The following is a 17,789-nucleotide window of genomic DNA, read 5'->3' as shown; positions in this document are numbered from 1 at the left end:
CGGTTATCATAATATAGGATAAACTGTAATAAAGACAAAAAAAAATTAGCAAAAGAATCTAATGAGAAAATAATATTTTCATATTGAACATTGTGCATGAAAGTAAATACTTGGGTTCTAGGTTTCTGAATGAAGATTTCTTGTGTTTTTATTAGGTCTAACGACCCAGATGAAAGTTTACCTATATTAGATTACACTTCGGCATGAAACTCAAGACCTACATGTTTTTTTGTTGTTGGTTTTTGGCCTAAAACTCAAGGACTACATGTTTGTTTGTTTTTTTGACATGAAACTCAAGGCCTACATGCTTGCCTCTTGTGTTTCAATCTAGTCCTTTATTAATCTCCATTATTGCCTACTAAAAGAAGAGTGTTTTTTTTAAATATTATATGGAAAGGGAGTTAAACAATCAATGTAATTAATCAGACTAAAACATAGTTCTCTAGAAAAAGTGGCAAACATCGTTAGGCTTAGTTTTTTTGGAAGTATTATTTATGAAAAGTGTTGCAGACTAAGAAATAAATAATTTCAGTTGTACAAGGCACAGTAAATAAAGACACCATATAAACTCCAATAAGTCCATCATTATAAAATACAAAGATCAGTGTGAGAAAATGTGCCTCATTCCTATAATTTTATTCAACTTATTCTGCTCCTCACAAGTCTATAGACTTCTCTAAGTTGTAGATTTTGAATAATGGGATTGGAATTTTTATACTAAATACTACTGCAAACTTTCCATATTATAATCAGTAGATACAAGTGTGTATGTAAATGTGAATAAATCAGCAACTCTGGTTTAAAAAGCGAAACAAAATCAATCTTTCAAAGAGTTTATCAGAATAACACACCAATATTTCATCAGAATAACACACAAATATTTCATTAGATGAACACACCAATATTTCATCAGAATAACACACCAATATTTCATCAGAATAACACACAAATATTTCATCAGAATAACACACCAATATTTCATCAGAATAACACACCAATATTTCATCAGAATAACACACCAATATTTCATCAGAATAACACACCAATATTTCATCAGAATAACACACCAATTACTTAGACTTAGACTTAGGTCCTCCCGCGCCGTTCGGCGCATTGGGCGGCAAGCTGTCTCCATAATGATCTGTCACTGGCAATGTCTGAAGCCTCCTCCCATCTGGTGTCCACTGTTCTGAGGTCCTCCATGAAGGTGTGTCGCCAGGTAATACGAGGACGTCCCTGTTTGCGCTTTCCTCGTTTTGGCTTCCAGGTTATCGCAACTCTTGGTGTGCATAATTCATTTTGACGTAGAACATGTCCCGCAAACCTCATGCGACGCTCAGTCACAACCTCACTAAGTGTTCGACTCCCAGTTCGGCATAGGATTTCCTTGTTTGAGATCCGGTCTGTGTAACTGACTCCCAAAATCCGTCTCAGCCATCTCTGTTGAGCCACATTTAGTCTTTTCTCAATTTTGACAGATGACTTCCACGTCTCACATGCATATGTAGCAGTTGGAATGACGATTGTGTTGAGAAGGTGTATTTTTGTCTCGAGTCCAATGGCTTGGCTAGTCCAAATAGGCTGCAGCCTTTGGAAAATGCTCCCTGCCTTTCCTATTCGACATGCTACATCATGGTAAGCATCTCCATCATTTGTTATGATGCTGCCAAGGTACGTGAACTTGTCCAGCTCTTCAAGCTTTGACTCGCCAAGTCTGATGGGGACACCCTTTGCCTTATATCCCACTCGCATAATTTTAGTCTTATCCAAGTTTATGCGGAGGCCAATTTTGGGTGCCTCTCTGTCTAGGCTCTCCGTCATTTCTTGAATGCATTTATTTGTAGCCCCGAGTAGTGCAACATCATCAGCAAAGTCCAAGTCCATCAATCGGAGTTGTTCATGCCATGGAATACCAAAGGCAGTCTGGTTCATTGCTCTCCTCATTATGTAGTCGATGGCTAGGAGGAAAAGGAAGGGAGATAATATTTCATCAGAATAACACACCAATATTTCATCAGAATAACACACCAATATATCATCAGAATAACACACCAATATTTCATCAGAATAACACACCAATATTTCATCAGAATAACACAACAATATTTCATCATGGGCAGTGTTTTTGTTTTACTTATTTTTCCAAATTCTATGTGTCAAGCAGTTTCTTGTATTTTCTAATGTTGCAATTTAAAACTTTCATATATTTTCTTTTTTACACCACACCATATATTAATATATTCCTGAGATCGTCATAATCATTATTTCCAATTTACTGTTGACTATTCATTATCATTACCTCTGTTTTAGTGATGGTTCGAGAGGTGGGTGCGTTTATTCTAAGTTTTAAAATCCTTAGATAGAAGCTTGGTAATTGCATGTAGTGCATGTATGTTTCCATGTAGGTTATGGTCAAGGAGATTTGTTAATGAAATTGGTTAACCTGATTGGTGTTAGAAACAATAAAAAAAATTGTCTCTCTCTTTAGATTACTAGACTGGTAAGAACAAAGTTTTCTATGTTGTCTCCCTCTATAGCTCAATAGGTTCATGTTTGAAGGGCGTGAGATCAAACTGGTTCATACATGTGCAGCCTTCATCACTATGAATCCTGGTTATGCTGGACGGACAGAATTACCTGATAATTTACAGGCTTTGTTTAGACCTATATCAATGATGGTACCAGATTATGGTAAGATGATGAAACATCTAGAAGGTCTTTTCCTTAGTAGTATTCAAAAGCTAAAAGTACAACAATGGCTAAGTGTTTAGAAAAATCCCAAAAGGCCCAAATCTGCAACTACATATGATGCCTGGCATGGATGCCTGAACAAACTGTTCATTGTGCAGAACAGGCCATTGTCGTGTATTGTCTTGTACTTTGCATGGTTCGGGCCAAAGTTTGACTCCTAAGGACATTTATTTATGTATTTAATTTATAAGACAACAAAAATAGAACCTAAACCTATGAACCAGTTTAAAGTTGAGTGATCCTTTTGAATGTTTTATTACTTTTATCTCTGGTATCACATGCAATTTCTTTCTCAGCCTCTGATGGCTTGGATCTTATGCTAGATTTGCTATATTGTCTCTCTATTTAGATGATGGGAACTTGGGCTAATTCATTTCATCTCCTCTCAATATTCATTCATTTTCAGCTGTAAGACAAATGAAGCTTTTTCCAATAATGCCATTAGTCCTCATGTGTTCTCTTTTTCTTTTAGTTTATGTATGCAGCTGCAGTGTTTATTATATATCATTTTTATCAACTTACAGATGATGTTTATATGTAGTTTATTGTCACTCCTGTACAAAGTGACTCCTTGTAGATAAATTATTTCCAGTTCTAATATTTTATTGCTTCTTTTCTTTTAGGTCTGATTGCTGAAGTTATCTTGTACTCAGAAGGATTTGAGTCCTCCAGAACATTAGCCAAGAAAATGGTTCAAATGTACAAACTGTGTAGTGAACAACTCTCGCAACAAGATCATTATGACTTTGGTAATAACCTTGACACATTCATCAATAAGTATTTCCTAGAAAAAAAGTACACACTCATAAATAATAATGTCCTAAAAATAGTAGACACTCATGAATAATTATATCCTAAAAATAAAGACATGTACACACTCAAATAAAATATGCAAATTTATGATAATATACACATTTTGTTTTAGGTATGCGAGCTGTAAAATCTGTCCTGGTTATGGCTGGCAGTTTAAAAAGACAGAATCCTGACAAACCGGAATATGTAGTTCTGATTCGAGCGCTTCGTGATAGCAATCTTCCAAAGTTTTTGTTCAACGATGCTAAACTGTTTAAAGTAACTCGGTTTTTACTTTTTCATTTATTATTATTATTAGTATAAGTATCACTATTATTTGTTTATTTTTATGCTTTGAACTGTTATAAAAGACTAACCGCTATATATATAAACTCTTCCAACAAATGTCAAAACAAAAGAAAGATGAAGTAAAAACCACAGTGTTAAGCCCTGTAATAAATGTGAACCATTTGATGAATGGATAAATCAATCTGTTGATTAATAAACCACTACGTCTATTTTTGTAGGCCCTACTTCTGACTATAAGCTTACTGAACCATACAATAGTAAAAACTGTATATTATTATTATGCCATAAACTAAATTATCACTCATATTACATGTTAATAATGTGTATTTACTTACATGGAGCTTAAGCTTTTAATTAGTTTTTAGACAAACATATAGTTATCTATGAATTATCAATTCATTTGTGGAAAGTTTTCTTATGGTTTTATCACCAGCATTAAACAGAATATTTCTTACAGATAAATCAAAATTTTAAAAATTATATTTTGGGTGGAATAAAAAAAGTATTAATAATGTGAAGAAATAGTTATGAAACTTGTTCACTGAGTGGTTTTATGTTAATGTCATTAAATGATGGGATAGATTTTGATAAGAGAATAAATAGGCTTTGCAACACAGAAGTTCAGATGATCAATTTAATTCAAATATTTTCACTCAGCAAAGAGTTTCAAGTAGCACTTTTAATATTTAACATTCTTAAAGATATTTTGAGTGTTTATTTCACTTAAGAAATTTGGTTTGAAATGATAGTCCTGTTTCTGAATCTATTCTGAAGTGAAAGTTGGGCTACCAGAAGTTATATTATCAGAATTATATAGAGAATTTAGTGCTGCCAAGAAGGTACAGGTGTGGAGATATATAGGCTTTCACAAAATAATCTATCATCAAACCAGAGAAACCATTACTGACAATCAGCAAAGTGGACATATTTAATCCTGTGTTCAAGATTCCATGAAATAATCTTTCAAATTCTCTTTTAGTCCATTTTAAAAGAAAAAAAGCTGATGCACTGCTACACAGCTTTGTGCACTGACTCAAACAATTTTCTCTGTTACAGGATGTAACCCTTGCTGCTGCCTGTTCGCCTCCTGGTGGCGGTAGAAATCCTGTGTCACCAAGGTTATTTCGACATTTTTCCATGTTCACCATGCCATCCCCAACTGAAATGAGCCTAAAACAGATGTTTTTAGTAAGTTGTTTTTTTTATGGATACTTTTCTTTAGTACAATATTTGTTTTTGCTTTTTATGTGTTTTTGATGTTCCTTCAAAATTAAAAGATTATTACATTGTAGCCCAAACCTCCCTCAGGTAGTGGAGGATGGTGACTGTGTTTGAACTAGGAACCATTCAGACAATAGTCCAGAGCTCCTACCGTATCATCAGGCAACCATTTTAACAAGGGCCTCACTTAAACATGTTATAATTTAATTTTTAATGGTATTGATATTTTATACTTAAAATATTAATATTGAGTGTAATATATATTTTCAGTTAAAAAATAGTGATTGTAAATTGTATTGACTGCATTCTCAAATGTCAGGGTAAACTGCCTGGTCATTTAGTATTTGTGAATGTTGTCATGTTGGTCACTCCTGTCAGGTCTGGACTAGGATGTTCTAATCTTCAATTCAGATAGAATGTCTGTCCTGTAACACACATTGAAATAAATTACAATTTATTGAAATATAAAATGTTTTCAACTATTTGTGGAAAAAAAAAAGATAATTAGATAAAATATAACTTTTTTGACTAGTAAATTAAAATACATTTGATAAAGACTTTGTTGGCCTCTTTCAGTCATTGAACAAAGTATTTACTTAATAATAAAAACATAGTTTAGGTTATTGGGCCTATTATGTTTGACTTCACTTTTACTTCCAGGCAATCATCAATGGGTTTTTACTAGACTTCTCTCGCAATGCCCGTACATTAGCTGAACCAATAGTTAACTCAGCTGTTGAACTCTATTTTAGAATGAGCTCAGACCTACTTCCTACGCCTGCCAAATCTCACTACAAAGCTTTAGAAGTGAAAGAATTGTTGTTTGAAAATTATTATCACCTCAAAGCTCAAGAGTGACCATAAGGCCTAGAATGCAGACTGGTTCTGATTACAAATAAAAGTAAACTAACTTTATTGAGAAACAGCTCTTCAATGAAGAAGTTGATAAATTCAATTTCATATCAAACAACTTTAAATAGTTCCACAATAAAAGCACAGATTTTTTAATTAGAGCTACATTAATTTACAGTAACTAAAGCAGGGGTTAATTAAACACATTTTTTAAAAATAGATTACAAAGTCTCACAAAAATGGTTTGGACTTTCTGAATTTTTTTTTTTAATAGTATTTTTAGATTGATATTTTCATAGGATGAAATTATAGCAAAAATTCTATTTCTTCTTTCACTTTTACTCTTTTTTTTTTTTTAACAAACCATTTCCTTGTAATTTTATTGCTAGAATCTCAATTTCATTTTCTGTTAGAATTTTCAAATTTGTAATGACATTTTATTGTTTTGTAGGTATATTGCAGGCTGATGCAGGAATCTTCCGTGAAAAAATTCAAATTGTTCGTCTATTTATTCACGAGACTCAAAGAGTGTTCCATGATCGACTGATTAACAATGAAGACAAGCTTTTCTTCCACAAACTTATGGCAGAAATTGTGTACAAAACATTCAATGAGGTTATGTTTAAATTACTGTTATCATTATTTTTAATTTATTTAATTATTGTTTCCAATCTAATCAGTAATGTTAATTAGAACTGAAATAAATACAATCATCAATAGAAGTAATAGCATCAATAGAGGCAAAATAATCTTTATTAATAACTCTTTAAAATGTGAACATTTAGGTCAATGCTCTTAAATTGGTGTAAGAAGTGCAAACAGTCTTGTTCCTATTCATATTACAATGTGAACATTCATTCAGATTGATGAATGTTTGTATAGAAATTTATTCCATTGTTGATGAGCTTGTCATTGTGTTGTAGTTCTAGTAAGCATTTAGCTTACTTGATACAAAACTCTAAATAAATTCTGAAAATGTTTCAACACCTACAATCAACACACATTCTGTCTCTCATCTCCTACTTCTTTCATCAGCTGCTAAGCTTCTTTTACCAACTGTAGAAATCTGAATTTAGCAGCAACAGTTCTCTGTCAATACAAACATGGGCACACACTCCATAACATACATGTTTAATAGTTTTTAGTTAGCTCAGTGCAATGGAATCTATATTTCATTTAAAATTGGGGGGGGGGGGAGAGGATCTGTGAAGAGTGGCGGAAAAGCTTAAACTGCTGTGCTATCCATCAAAGGGGCTCAAGCTCATAACCCGACTAAGATCTGAGTTGTGTTTGCTGGGTTCCTGAAGGCAGCACAGAAATTTCTCACAGATAGCCCATACTCACACAAAAAAAATAGATTGGACCATAGCGCACTACCATAAGCATGAATAATGAAGCTACAAACCAGCCTAAATCTCATTCATTCTCCTGACCTGAACTGAGATTGTCAAGATCTTACTACCCTATTTATTAGACCATCATTTTATCACTTGGCCATCCTATCTAAAATACAAATGTCAATTTTTTTTAATTTTTTAAATTAACTCCAAATATCTGACCCTCATCAAATATCAATGCCAGTAAAGAATTCTTTTAATTATTTTCAGAACTTTGATCCGCATTCATTTATCAAAGATCCTTTACTGTTTGGTAATGTCATAAAGATGGGATGCCCACCAGAAGAGAAATTTTATGAGGAGATATCTGACATGAACAAACTTCAACATGTTTTAGGGGAGGTAACAAACTGCTATTTAATGATTTCTAAAATTTATATTGTGTAATGAAAATTTCATATGAAAATATCAAAATAAAACGATAAAGTTCTAGACATTTGGAAACTTAGTTTTATACTTCAAATAGTTACATAGGTATAATGTTTTTAACCATTTCAAAAGTTATCATCAAGCACTTCATAGTCTAACCTCTATATTTTATTAAATCATCTAAATTAAAATACATCTTATATAGAACTCTACAAAGCTTGTAATACTTACTTATGTAGAAATTCCTTCTGTTTGAGACAGTATCTAGATGACCTTAACCTTACATCACCTAAAGAAATGCGTTTTGTGTTCTTTATGGATGCAATGGAACATATTACTCGACTAGTCAGGATGATTCAACAAGAAAGAGGCAATGCCTTATTGGTTGGAGTGGGAGGAACAGGAAAACAGTCATTAACAAGGTTCAATATATAAATATCTATAATATTTTTACCAGATTGTTGAGTTAAAATAATCATTTTTTACAGTTTTAAAAGAACATTTATATATACTAGTACATAAAAACACACCTAAGTATGTGATTTTTTTTTTTTTTGTGTGCAGATTGTCTGCCCACATGTGTAACTATCGCTGCTTCCAGATTGAGCTCTTTCGAGGCTATGACTATTCTTCATTCCACGATGACCTGAAAAAATTGTATGATACAGCAGGCATTCAAAATAAACCCACAATTTTTTTATTTACTGATACACAGGTTGGCAAAAGAGTTTATATATATATATATATATATATATATATATATATATATATATATATATATATATATATATAGAGAGAGAGAGAGAGAGAGAGAGAGAGAGACATATGTATGTATGTGAATATCTGTGTGATCATGTGTGTTTGTCAAACTGTATGTATGTGAATATCTGTGTGATCATGTGTGTTTGTTAAACTGTATGTATGTGAATATCTGTTTGATCATGTGTGTTTGTCAAACTGTATGTATGTGAATATCTGTGTGATCATGTGTGTTTGTCAAACTGTATGTATGTGAATATCTGTGTGATCATGTGTGTTTGTCAAACTGTATGTATGTGAATATCTGTGTGATCATGTGTGTTTGTCAAACTAATGTGATACATATTAATATTTGAAAAATCTAATACTGGTACTATACTATATGGCTTCTTCTATTTGAAAGACAATGGATAAGCCTAGATGCATCATCGGTTTTAGTTTCTTCTTGAGTCTGGGCAGAATCTGGTGTTATTAAACAAGCCAATTCTTAAGTGTCAATGTTTGCCACAGTTAGTGTATATGAATGCACCTGTTAAAGGGCTATGTGACAGGACAGCTTTCTTTATCATCTTTTTGTCTCTAGCTGCTTCATTCCTTTTGTTCTCAATGAGGTTTGTACCAGTATGCACAGTCTACCTTCATGCTGTTCAATCTTGGGTGATGTTTGTACCAGTATGCACAGTCTACCTTCATGCTGTTCAATCTTGGGTGATGTTTGTACCAGTATGCACAGTCTACCTTCATGCTGTTCAATCTTGGGTGATGTTTGTAACAGTGTGCACAGTCTACCTTCATGCTGACCAATCTTGGGTGATGTTTGTACCAGTATGCACAGTCTACCTTCACGATGTCCAATCTTGGGTGATGTTTGTACCAGTATGCACAGTCTACCTTCATGCTGTTCAATATTGGGTGATGTTTGTACCAGTATGCACAGTCTACCTTGACCCTGTCCAATCTTGGGTGATGTTTGTACCAGTGTGCACATTCTACCTTCATGCTATTCAATCTTGGGTGATGTTTGTACCAGTGTGCACAGTCTACCTCCACCCTGTCCAATCTTGGGTGATGTTTGTACCAGTATGTCCAATCTTGGGTGATTCTTCTCCCACATACTTTCATTGAAGCCTGTGATCATCAAATCTTGCTTGGTTAGTCTTGGGCATCCCTTGGGTGAGACTCCATAATCTTGGCATAGTGGTTGGGCTTAGGAAACTTTCATTTGGCATGCAAGTGACATGTCCAAGCCAACTTAGTCTTTTTCTGTGTCATAATATTATAGATATTGTGTGTATTGGCTAATTTCAAAACTTCCTGATGGGAGACACAAACCCTGCAGGAAAAGGACATTATGTGTCACAGGCAGTGCAAGGGTAAACTGTTTAATCTATTCTCGTGATGTATGCTTGTTGACCAGCTCTCACTACCATTAAGAAGAGTTCACACTATGCAGCTTTTTTGGTCGCTGTGGTCAGTTTGGTATTTTCCCAGACATAATTAGAGAGTCTTGCCACTGCTGCAGAAGCTTTTTCTTGTGCAAGACTTGAGTCTTGGTGAGACTTATTGTAAGTCTGAACCCTTGACATGCAACAACCAGAGCATTTACTAGTTTTTGTGATCTTTCTTGCAAATGGTAGGTGTGCACCTTATTGTCATGAACAGCAGTCCCTGATCAGGATATGCAGTTTCTTCATTTTGATGATAAGTCAAGACAGGTTAAAAAGCCATTGGATCTACTGTAGATAAAAGTAGATTGGTGTAAACTGTCTATTTGATCAGTTTCATAGTCATAAATATTTGATATTTAAATAACCTAAAAATTATATATTGCATACACAAATATTCATTTTATGCCTATACTGAGATCATTAAAGATAACAAACATTTTTAAAATCATTAGATCTATATGAAAACTTGATTTGTAAAATCCTGTATAGAACTATGCATATAGTACTTATTTTAATTAATTAGTCCATATTATTATGTCTTATTAAAATATTTAGTGTTTATGCACTTTTTTTTTTTCAATTAGCAACAATAGAATCTACATTTTAACTAGTTTTAGAAATTGTTTTTTCTTGCAATGCAACCCTTCTCCCATCCTCTTGGAATTTTTTCCAAAACAAAGCAATCCATTATCTTGAAGCCTTTCTCAGTACAATTACCTTTGACTATCTGTGTCTTGCCTTTATGGGTGTCCACTTAATTTGTTTAGATAACATTCCTTTACAAGTAGGTCACAATGATCCCCTCTAAATATGGCCACAACAAAATAACATCCACAAAACTTGTCTTACAAAAGATGGTGGTCAAATGCCTTGTCATCAATGTTTCCCTTGCACTAATTTCAATATAATTGACCATAAACATCAATAATCATACATGTGCACCACTGCTCAATAGTTTTTTAATGTGCTAGCTATACTACAACATAAAGACAGAAAAAAATATGTGAGTTTTGTCATCTTACAGATTGTGGTAGAAGAATTTCTAGAAGATATTAACAACATGCTGAACTCTGGAGAAGTTCCAAACTTGTTTGAACCTGACGAGTATGAGAGGTTGATAATAGGCTGCAGACCAGGTGCTAAAGAGGCAGGAATTCCTGAAGGAAATAGAGATGCTATCTATGACTATTGTATCCATTGTGTCAGGTACAGTTGACATTATTGTTTTAACCGTCAGGCACATATGACCTTACTATATTTCATGTATAAATGACACTAGACCTAACTGTATCCATTGTGTCAGGTACAGTTGACATGTATCCATTGTGTCAGGTACAGTTGACATTATTGTTTTAAATGTCAGGCACATATGACCTTACTATATTTCATGTATGAATCCGAACGACAGTCCAGCGCACAAACCGCACGACCAGGCAGCCATCCTTCACCATACCCTGTCATTTAGTCCGTCGGACTGTTGGGGCACCATAAACATCTGTTCAGAGAATTGTGCTTGTCACTTGACTGGTGTGTAGCACTACATACATATGGGTATCTTCACCTTACCCTGTCATTCAGTCTGTTGAACTGTTGGGGCACCATAAACATCTGTTAACAGTTTTTCTCCATTTCTCTCTCTATCAGGATTAGAGTTTCTTCCGTAGACAGCCCCATCCATTCCTTAATGTTGTCCTCCCAATCCTTTCCATTTACACCACCTTCTTTATTTCCCTGGTACTGTTACCTGCAGACAAGTTCTTGCGAGCCCTGAGAATCTCACTGTACAGTCTTAACTTGTGTTTTTTAACAGTGGTCAGAAGGTCATCATGGGGCTTGGTTGCCATTGTAAATTGTAATCCTGTTTTGGATTTCCAAGTTTGAAAATATAATCTTTGTATGTGATACAAGTTAACAATTTGTGCATGCATAGGTAAATATATATTTGACGAATGAACAGTCACAGTAAAAGTTAAAAGTTAGGATGGCTGCCTGGTCATGCGGTTTGTGCGCTGGACTGTCGTTCGGATTTATCGACGGTCGAGGGTTCAAACCCTGCCCGCTCCCATCCCCCGTCGTCCTGCGGGAGGTTTGGGCTAGGAAGTGAACTATCTTCAACTCTGAAGGAACATCCGAAACATGTAAAACATTATTTTACAAAATAAAAAAAAAAGTAAGACAAGATGATTAGAAGGCACTCAAGAATGAACTATTAGTTGCAGATTTGTTGAGAGCAATTAAAGTGAATTTAGAGTATAGATATCATGTTGTGATAGAGTCAACACTTTTACCCTTTAGATCTTCATTTGGACATTCTTAAAAAGAAAACAAAAGAGCTGAAATTACAAAAGCGTTAAGGTCTAAAATTAATGTGCATAACTAGATTAACAAGGAATATCTGTAGACTGATAAGATAGAAAAATTATTTTGATGGTTATAAAGAAAACTTTTCAGAGAAATAAATTCTTTAAGACTCTGTACTGTTGTAATATTTTAATCCAGACATAATAAATTTGTTTAATATTATTTTCTGTAAAGCTGTCCTTTAAATTTAATTGCACTTTATCGGTCTGTATTTTTTTCCAGAAATAATCTGCACATAGTATTGTGCATGTCTCCGGTGGGCTCTGCCTTTCGATCAACATGCCAGATGTTTCCATCTTTGGTCAACTGTTGCACCATAGACTGGTTCATTGAATGGCCGAAAGAAGCTCTTTTAGGAGTGGCACAGTCTTTCTTTAAAACCGTATCTTTAGGATGTTCAGATGAAATCAAAGTAAGTTTTACACTAAATTATTATTTTATTGAGCATTAGAAAGAAAATGTGATTCTCAAATATCTATGATCATTAACATTCACTCAAGTCTTCAATTGAAAAACTTGACTTGCATTTTTCTAGAAACTACCACTTAAAAAATATGAAGCAAACTAATCTTCAAACAAATAATGTTTACTATTTAAGTAAACAAACAAAACTCAATAGTTAAAATTGTTCTTAAAAAAATATTAATATTGACACTTAATACAAATAGACATACAAGAAATGTTTAATTTAGAGCAAAACAAATTTGAATATTTTGTAGCAAAATATTTTGTCAACAAGTTACAATTAAGTGTAGCATCTGAACCATTACAACAAGAAAGTTCTTATTCATTTTACATTGGTGTTTTATCAAAAGGACTTGATTACATAGGTTTGACATTGCTATTTTATTGCCCTAAACACATATTATATAGAGGTTCCTCTTTCTGAACTTGTGATCTATAAAGGCAGATGAATAAAACTTGTGTTGCCTGATCAAGCAGTATTTACTCCAGACTGTCATCTTGATGCCCTGGGTTCAAACTCTGCGCACTGGTTTCCCCTGTCAACCTGAAGGAGGTGGGGGCTAGGAAATAAGGATATTCTATTCTGAAGTAACATCTGAAACATGTTCAACAAACAAGCTTATCTGTTTCTATAACCAAAGGTTAACTAGGGTGTCACGTGGCCAGCACAATGCCAACTGCCTTTTCTGTACCTATCATATATCAGGTACCCATTAGAGTTGGGTGCACTCAAGGCCTCAAAATAAATCATATATCAGGTACCCATTAGAGTAGGTGCACTCAGGGGCATCCAAAAATCATATATCAGGTACCCATTAGAGTAGGTGCACTCAGGGGCCTCCAAAAAATCTCAAAATTAAAACTCTTCACTGTTTTTCAAACTTGAATCCCTCTCATCAGTTTGAAGCCAAGTGCTTCATCATTTGACTATCATGTCCCACAAATTTTGTAATAGTTTGAGTATTTCATTTACAGGACAATGTATCTAAAATGTGTGTAGAAATTCATATGAGTGTTACAGAAATGTCAGAGAGATTCTTCACCGAGCTAAAGCGTCGTTACTACACCACACCCACTTCCTACCTTGAGCTGATCAACCTGTACATTACCATGGTACAAGAGAAAACAAGGTACACTAATTTCTTCTAAATAAATATAATTTGAAAGAAGTGATCATAAATTGCACTTCCTATTAAATCCTAGAATAGAAACTACCGTCTATTGTTCTAATATTTCAAAATAAAAATGTCAGTTCTTCCTTATAAATATTTTTTTATTAAATAAAGCCAGACTTATTTCACATTTTTGGATGTTATTAATGTAAAAAAAAAACATTTATCTTGGATTGTACTAAATCTTGCTCTTCCTTTTCAACCATTGCACAAATCTATCCTTTTCGACCATTGCACAAATCTATCCTTTTCAGAGAGACTCTTCTCAGCCCTTTAATCTTTCTCTATTTTTTTATCCTTAAAGTAATGTTCTTTTGCTTGACTTTGACATAAGTATATATTATTGGTTTAGAATAAGTTATTAGATTTGTCAAATGAGGTTAGTTAAAAATAGCTAAGTTGTAGTAGAGCTGATGGCTGTAAATATAGTAAGCTAAATCTGGATATAACGGAAGTTTGATCTTTCTATCTAAGTTATGACTGTCACTAAATGGTTCATCTCCTTGGTTCTGGATGCACTGATATATATTGCTGGTGGCTAATTCTTAATGCTTATCCTAATTTAGTCATTTTTTGTGCTACTATTCTATAGTGCAGTTGCAGGTCACAGCTGGGACTGTGTAGCCATGTAAAATTTTGTACTCCTCATTAATCTTTGGACTCAAAGAAAAAGCCTTACTATTATTATAGTGTAGTTGTATTAAAAAGGGATAGTTCAAATGGTATCATTATAAGTGTCCACAGACATCAATTAGTTTTTTAGACATATTTTAAAGCTAGGATTATCTTTAGTCATAATAAAAGTAATATATTTGTTACTCAGACATCTTATAATGTAAGCACAAATCAGGATCAACTAAAGAATACTAACGTATTAGATTAGGCTGTAGAAAATGTTAATAGCTTTACTCATTGTCGCTGCCTGGTTCTGGTTGTAGGCGTTGCGACGCGAATGTGTCCGAGTGTTGTAGATATTGCTGTAATGTTCTTTAATTAAGTACTTTCTCATACGCACTAGATTTGCAGGTGCGTGAGTACACTAGCGTACTGAACTCTCCAAGCACAAACATTCTGAATTATTAATAAACGCTCTTGTAGCAGACAAGAATTTTATTACATATAAGATATAGATCACAAAAGATATTGGTGACTTCAGCCATCACAAAATATAAACCAATAAAATACTGGCTGCTCATGCCATGTAGAATAAGTAATCACATCAACGAAATGTTCACAATATAAGTCCGAAGAAATCTCTTAAGTTAACACTAGATCAAGAATCTCTTCCAGTGATAGGCTTGTCCACTCTTTGATGTTGTCTTCCATTCACTTTCTTTGCCTCTTCTTTTTCCTGGTACTGTTCCCTGAACAATTGCAGTGTAATAAAATTCACTGATAATAACAATTATAAGTTGAGTGATTATTTAAGTTAATATTTGATGTAGAAACCAGTCAACATTTAAGAACAAAAGACCTCCATCAGTATTTCAATGCACTAATGAGATTCTAGGCTGCTTTTGATCTATTTTAGTATGTTCTGATTAGGCTCAGAAATGGCTGCTGTGGATTGTTTCAGAGCTCTAATCAATATGAAATATTTAATATGTATGGATAACAGTTTCTTTCAATTTATCAATCAGGTTCAGAAACAGGTGGCTATCGATGAAGCAAAAGCGAAAACAACTGCTGAAGAAACTCAGGCTATAGCAGATGATGCTCAGCGAGACTTGAACGAGGCGCTACCTGCGCTGGAAGTTGCAGAGAAAGTAAAACATTTTTATAAATTACAGACACTCTTTCTAAACAGAAGAGAGTTATAGATTAAGCATATCCATTTGTTAATCTAGTCATGTAAGTTAATAACAGACTTAAACTCACCTAAGTCTTGATTGCCCTGGATGATTCAGGCAACATGTTCCTTGCTGCAATAGCAATAGGGAAGAAACACTTGTACCAATTGTCCTACCAGATGGAATAAGAAATGTTACTTGTTACTTTATCTTTGTGTCTTTTGGAGTATTTCATTAGGTTGTGTTTTTGTATTTATAAGTTATGGTTAAGTGTTTTATGTATTATTATTCCATCCCATCCCATGGAGGGCTCTGGCCTGTTTCAACACATCCTTCCATTCAGATCTCTCCTGGGCCCTTCGTCTCCACGCTCTAACCCCAAACTGTTAAAGATCTGCTTCCACATCATCAATCCATCGCATTCAGGGTCTGCCTTTGGGTTGCCTGCCTTTTGTTTTTTGTCTGACGATTTTCTCTCCTCTGTTATCTGACATTCTTTCAAGGTGACCTGCCCAACATAGTCTGTTCTTTTTTTATTTCGGTCACTATTGGTGGGTCTTCATATAATTGATATATCTCTTGGTTAATGTGTGTCCTCCACCCAGTTTCATCCTGTATGGCACCATAGATTTTCCTAAGAATTTTTTTCCCCAAGTATTAATTAAATTTTCAGATGTCTTAGTCAGTGTCCAGGTCTCACTTCCACGCATTGCTGCTGGTCTTGTTATGGTTTTGTATATTATTTTCTTGGTTTTCCTTGAAAGAATGTATTATTACTTTACTTTTTAATCTTCTGTTATTCACAAAGTGTCATTACATGACAAGGTAGTAGTTCCTTCTCTGTCATTAAAAAATGATCTCATTTTCTTTTAACTCAAAAACTGCTAGGGAAGATTATCTTCATTTGAAAAACTGGACGCACACATGGCATGAAAAGGTTGGGTATCTTGAGAGTTGCCCAATTTGATAAAAAAAAAATTTGCGAGAATGTTCTTTACTGATGACCATAATCTCCTTGTCTTCAATCTCATAATACTGCCATACACGGCTTCATGCCATGAGGTGCAATAATAAATAGCATTTCACAGTCATAAATGTCAATTTCATTTTCTTTGTGGGATCTCTTGAGAGTTGCCTATATATCACTTGGGAGCACTTTCCAGCTCATAGCTCCACATAAAATGTCATTTGGGGAGGCAATTTTCAGGCAAAAGAACTACATGTTCAGCCCATCATAGTTCTGACCTTTTTGCTGTGGCAAAAGATCTTAAAATCTCATATGTAGTCAAACATTTTTCACTGGTTAAGTTTTTAGACATCAGAGATGGTAAGAGTTCAGCTTTTTGATGTGACTGGAACATAAGGTCCAGGAATCTGAAGCATAGAAGGACTACAGTATTGTCAATTTTTAATTTTTGTACAAGTGCTTAGTCTTCTTGACCATACTTGTTTTTAAAGTCTGAGGCACTGTGGCATGCAACAAGGAAGTCTACCTCAGCATATAGGCTGGCATTTAGTTACCAGATAGACAAACATTTTTATGCTTACTAGTTTCTGGCCATCTTTAAAAATGTCTTGTTTCTTGGCAATTTTATTGGGAGGAGGTTGGTACAGAACTTTTGTCTTTGCTGCATTGATATTGAAGCCAAAGTTTTTGCCTTAGTGAAGAGGGTCAAGCTCTTTTGAAGACCCACTATATTTGAGGGAAGTAAAGTGCAGCCATATGTGAATAGCAGATCTCTGATTTAATCATATTTGACTTTTGCCTTTGCTATAAGTCTCTGAGATTTGTCTTGTTTTATGCTGGGTTTTTTTCAAATTTTAAACACATAAATAAATTTTAAATTTCATATTAACCACTTCATTAAAATTTTAAACACCTAATGTTAAGTTAAATTTAAACTTTAAAAAACTATATATATGTGAACTAATGAAACTCTCAGAAAAGATCTACACATAACCACTATGCATATGAAGTATTGATAACTTGTCACCCTAGAAGAGTTGATTGCTGGAAAGCACTGAAGAGTTTAATGCTGGGGAAACAATAAATTAATTTTATTAAACTCATGAGCTCTACCACATTTTCTCATCTTCTTCATC

The 17,789-nt window shown here is 34.0% G+C and overlaps 2 protein-coding genes and 1 pseudogene across 5 annotated transcripts in view; all 3 read left to right on the top strand.

Annotated features, from left to right (window-relative positions):
- Positions 1-3,692, top strand: part of LOC129923921 (dynein axonemal heavy chain 6-like) — a 67,985-nt gene extending 64,293 nt beyond the window's left edge. For 3 of the 4 annotated variants that reach the window (XM_056017024.1, XM_056017023.1, XM_056017019.1), the window contains exons 8-9: positions 3,375-3,500; positions 3,677-3,692. The gene's annotated coding sequence lies outside the window, so the exon portion shown is untranslated. Of the gene's footprint in view, positions 1-2,537; positions 2,677-3,374; positions 3,501-3,676 lie in introns of those variants that run through there. The other variant, XM_056017020.1, reaches the window with a different exon arrangement.
- LOC129923992 (dynein axonemal heavy chain 6-like) lies at positions 2,550-5,931 on the top strand. Its single transcript, XM_056017537.1, has 5 exons — positions 2,550-2,691; positions 3,375-3,500; positions 3,677-3,822; positions 4,909-5,040; positions 5,734-5,931. The coding sequence occupies exons 1-5, from the start codon at positions 2,550-2,552 to the stop codon at positions 5,929-5,931; spliced, it is 744 nt and encodes a 247-aa protein (XP_055873512.1).
- LOC129923920 (dynein axonemal heavy chain 6-like) overlaps positions 4,909-17,789 on the top strand; it is a 76,919-nt pseudogene continuing 64,038 nt past the window's right edge.

This window comes from Biomphalaria glabrata, chromosome 18 (assembly GCF_947242115.1).
Source record: "Biomphalaria glabrata chromosome 18, xgBioGlab47.1, whole genome shotgun sequence".
Lineage (NCBI taxonomy): Eukaryota > Metazoa > Mollusca > Gastropoda > Planorbidae > Biomphalaria > Biomphalaria glabrata.
Note: the sequence above shows the minus strand (reverse complement) of the source record. Positions and strands in the feature narration are given on the sequence as shown.

Coding starts and splice junctions, on each gene's coding strand:
- LOC129923992 (XM_056017537.1), top strand. CDS start 2,550: ATGTTTGAAGGGCGTGAGATCAAACTGGTTCATACATGTGCAGCCTTC. Junction 2,692..3,374: donor AATGATGGTACCAGATTATG/GTAAGATGATGA, acceptor CTTTTCTTTTAG/GTCTGATTGCTGAAGTTATC. Junction 5,041..5,733: donor GCCTAAAACAGATGTTTTTA/GTAAGTTGTTTT, acceptor TTTTACTTCCAG/GCAATCATCAATGGGTTTTT.